The 3,180-nt window shown below is 34.9% G+C and overlaps 1 protein-coding gene across 1 annotated transcript; it reads right to left on the bottom strand.

Moving 5' to 3' along the window:
• Positions 1-295: 295 nt before the first annotated feature.
• On the bottom strand, positions 296-2,919 carry LOC106132346 (leucine-rich repeat-containing protein 24). The gene has a single exon (XM_013331714.2). It carries the CDS (start codon positions 2,917-2,919, stop codon positions 607-609), a length of 2,313 nt encoding a protein of 770 aa, XP_013187168.1. The 3' UTR covers positions 296-606.
• Positions 2,920-3,180: the final 261 nt, after the last annotated feature.

The raw sequence follows: 3,180 nt of genomic DNA, 5'->3' as shown, positions 1-3,180 counted from the left end.
TTAGTCGTTGGTACCTAAAATTTGGTATTTGAAATACAAAGTGGATTGTCTGAACGAAGTTTTGGTGCTCGATTTTAGATGGTTATTTTAGTTAGTTTTGCTATAGATAGAAAAATATTTAGGGATATTACCCTAAGTAATCTTTTTTTTTTTGTGAATTCCACATTATTTCAACAGACTTTTTCTTTCTTTAGACTGTTCTTCTGAATTCGTTATGTCGAAATCAATCTTTTTTAAGCAATTAAGAAAACAGATAATACAAAAAAAAAAGCTTAATAACTATCACAATTGGTCATAAAAATCATGAGTATGAGATGACTAGAAAATTATTGGTTAATGATATTTGATTTTTACATCACACCATTCATCAAATCTATCTAGAAGATGAAGCATATTTTACAAATTTTCATCCCTGTAAAAGTTTAGAAATTAACCTTGCAATATTAACTATTAACAATTCTTTGATAATACTGTTATGTATGATTTAAAAGCAGTGAATGCAAAATATGCTCCATCTAATATTTTCCTAAATCTTATTTAAGATACTAATTATTCAGTCGCTTTATCACTTATTTCGCGTTTAACGCAGGGTACTTGCCGTCGTCGTCAGATATCGTTCGCATCCACATAACCCTCATCAGGACTTTCTGAACATATATCCGATGCACATTTTGCATTTAAAATCTGAGGCATTGTTTTGAGAACATTTTCAGAACAGTCTACAACGTGAAAGTTATCTGTACAAGCGTTTGTTTGTGTATCTACACACCGAGTTTCAATTTGGTAATTCTTTCCAGGAGCTTGGGTTGCGCCTTTTGAAACCATCATTGAAACTGTACCCTTTGGTTTCTCGCATGACGAAGTCGGTTCTATGGGAGCAGAGTATGGCTCCATTTTGTAACCTTCTGGCGGGGACGGAACAAATTCTTCATTATAAAACACTGAGCCATTACCAACGAAAGTAATCTGGCGGTTTCGGGGAACAGGGTATCCATCTAATGTACGACGCACATTTGTTGATCTGAATACTTCAAAATTTGGACGAAGGGGGGAGGTAGTGTTAAACTCATTATCATTGGCAAACTTTGTCACTACGTTCTGAACTTTTGCTTTATTATAAGGCAAAGTTTGAAAAGGTCCAACAGCTGAATAGTTTGATATAATTGATGGTCGAAATTGATGTTTTGGTAAACCATAATCATGTGGATAACCATCGTTATCCAAGAAATAGCCAGGATTTAAATGAACGTCGGCTGAGTGCTGGTATATATTATTGATAGTATTTTGAGGAAAATTCGGGTGATTCATGTTTTGTTGTTGGTCTTGCCAAGTAACTTGTCGAGGCATTGGTGCGGCAATAAACGTTGTTTCTTGTTGAAATCCATCTGCGTTTGGAATATGAGTTTTGTATAGAGATAACGATGCACTGTTATCAGGTTGCGTACCACAAATTTCTGCATCGTTAATTAGATCAGGATTGCGGTCGACAAAGTTTTTCATGTTATTACATTGATACATATCATTGATTTCATACTCACGGTTATTATGTACGGTATAGTGTGAGTGATGTGATTGTGTCTCAATGAGACTCCCATTATTTTTTGGTAAAGTTCCGTTGTTGCGACTTGGTGGCAGAATTTGATTACAAAGAGCAACTTCTTTACCACTCTCTTTCTTTTTTCGACTCCGAGCTGTATCAGGTTTGGATTTTAGCAAAACTACAGCTATTATAGCAATCAGTAACACAATTACTAAAAACACAATTGTTACTATAACAACCAAATGTCTCTGAGGAAACGAAACTACAATAACTACTGGTTCCTCTTTTACAATGACTTTAAGTGAGTAATTGGCCCAAACCTTCCCTGCTGAATTTTCTGCTACACAAGAATAAGTTCCATTATCATCAATTCCTACGTTAAATATATACAGTTCGCTCTTTTTATCGGTTAAGCCGTTCTCAATAAAATATATATCTCGTGAATCGAGCACCGTATTAGTGTAGTTGGGTATCACTTGTCCTTGATATAACCAGGATATTTTTGCCTCTGGTATGGCCTTGACCGAACACTCAAGTGTTACGTTACTACCAATATTCATTTCTATGTGCATAGACACAGGAGTTACTTTCGGTACGCAGGCTAAATCTCGTTCATATATACTTGAAATTGTGCGCTTCCTCAGTCGTTCTGGACTCGAGCAAATCGGTTCAACATCATGAATTTGATCAAAATTGCGTAACCAAGTATGTAAATCTCGCAAATGACAGTCGCAGTTCCAAGTATTATTTTGTAACTCGATCCCTTTTAATGTACTAGGAAAGGAGTTCTCTCCCTGAATATTGGATAATTTATTTCCACTTAATCTTAGCCATTGTAAATGTGTTAGGCCCGAAAATGCTTCCTGTTCGATTACTTCAATTTTACAGTCACTTAACTCCAGATTAGTTAAGAAAGACAATGGCTCAAAACAATGTGATTTTATGGTCGTTACAAGATTGTTATTCATTATCAGCTTCATTAGATTGTGGAAATATTCGAAGTTGGTGCACGGAATTACAGTGAGATAATTATTTGACAAATCTAATTCGACTAAATTAGATAGACCTTTGAAAGCATTGTTGTCGATTTTGTGCAATTTGCAATTTTGAAGATAAATTTTTTGTAGATCAAGTATGTTTAGTTTTCGAAATATTTCCTTCTGTAGAACTTGAAGATCATTACCAGCAAATTCTAGTATTTGTGTTTGCGGGTCTAATGAGTCGGGGATTGCTTTGAATCCTCTGTTCAGACATTCCACAAGCTGTTTGCCATCTCTCCACTTACACGCACACCCAGAGGGGCAGGCTAGTACTGGAAGCAATAAACACGTAGTGCAGATGGCGATAAGCCTGAAATCCAAGTTTCTTCCAAACTTCATGTTTTTCAGGTCACCCTTCCTTCAAATAAATCCGCCAACATCATCTGGAACAAAAGATAGAAAATATTAATGACAATATTTAAGAAAATTGTTGTACTCATATTATGCAAATAAAAGTTTGAATTTGAATTTGAAAAAATATTATTGTTGATTTGGCTCATCAGATGGTTAGTACCTAGTCTTCGTAGGATATTTAACATATTTAAAAACATCAGAACGGAAGGAAAAGAAATATACTAAATTTAAAAAAGGGGTAAGAAT

This window comes from Amyelois transitella, chromosome 14 (genome assembly GCF_032362555.1).
Source record: "Amyelois transitella isolate CPQ chromosome 14, ilAmyTran1.1, whole genome shotgun sequence".
Lineage (NCBI taxonomy): Eukaryota > Metazoa > Arthropoda > Insecta > Lepidoptera > Pyralidae > Amyelois > Amyelois transitella.
Note: the sequence above shows the minus strand (reverse complement) of the source record. Positions and strands in the feature narration are given on the sequence as shown.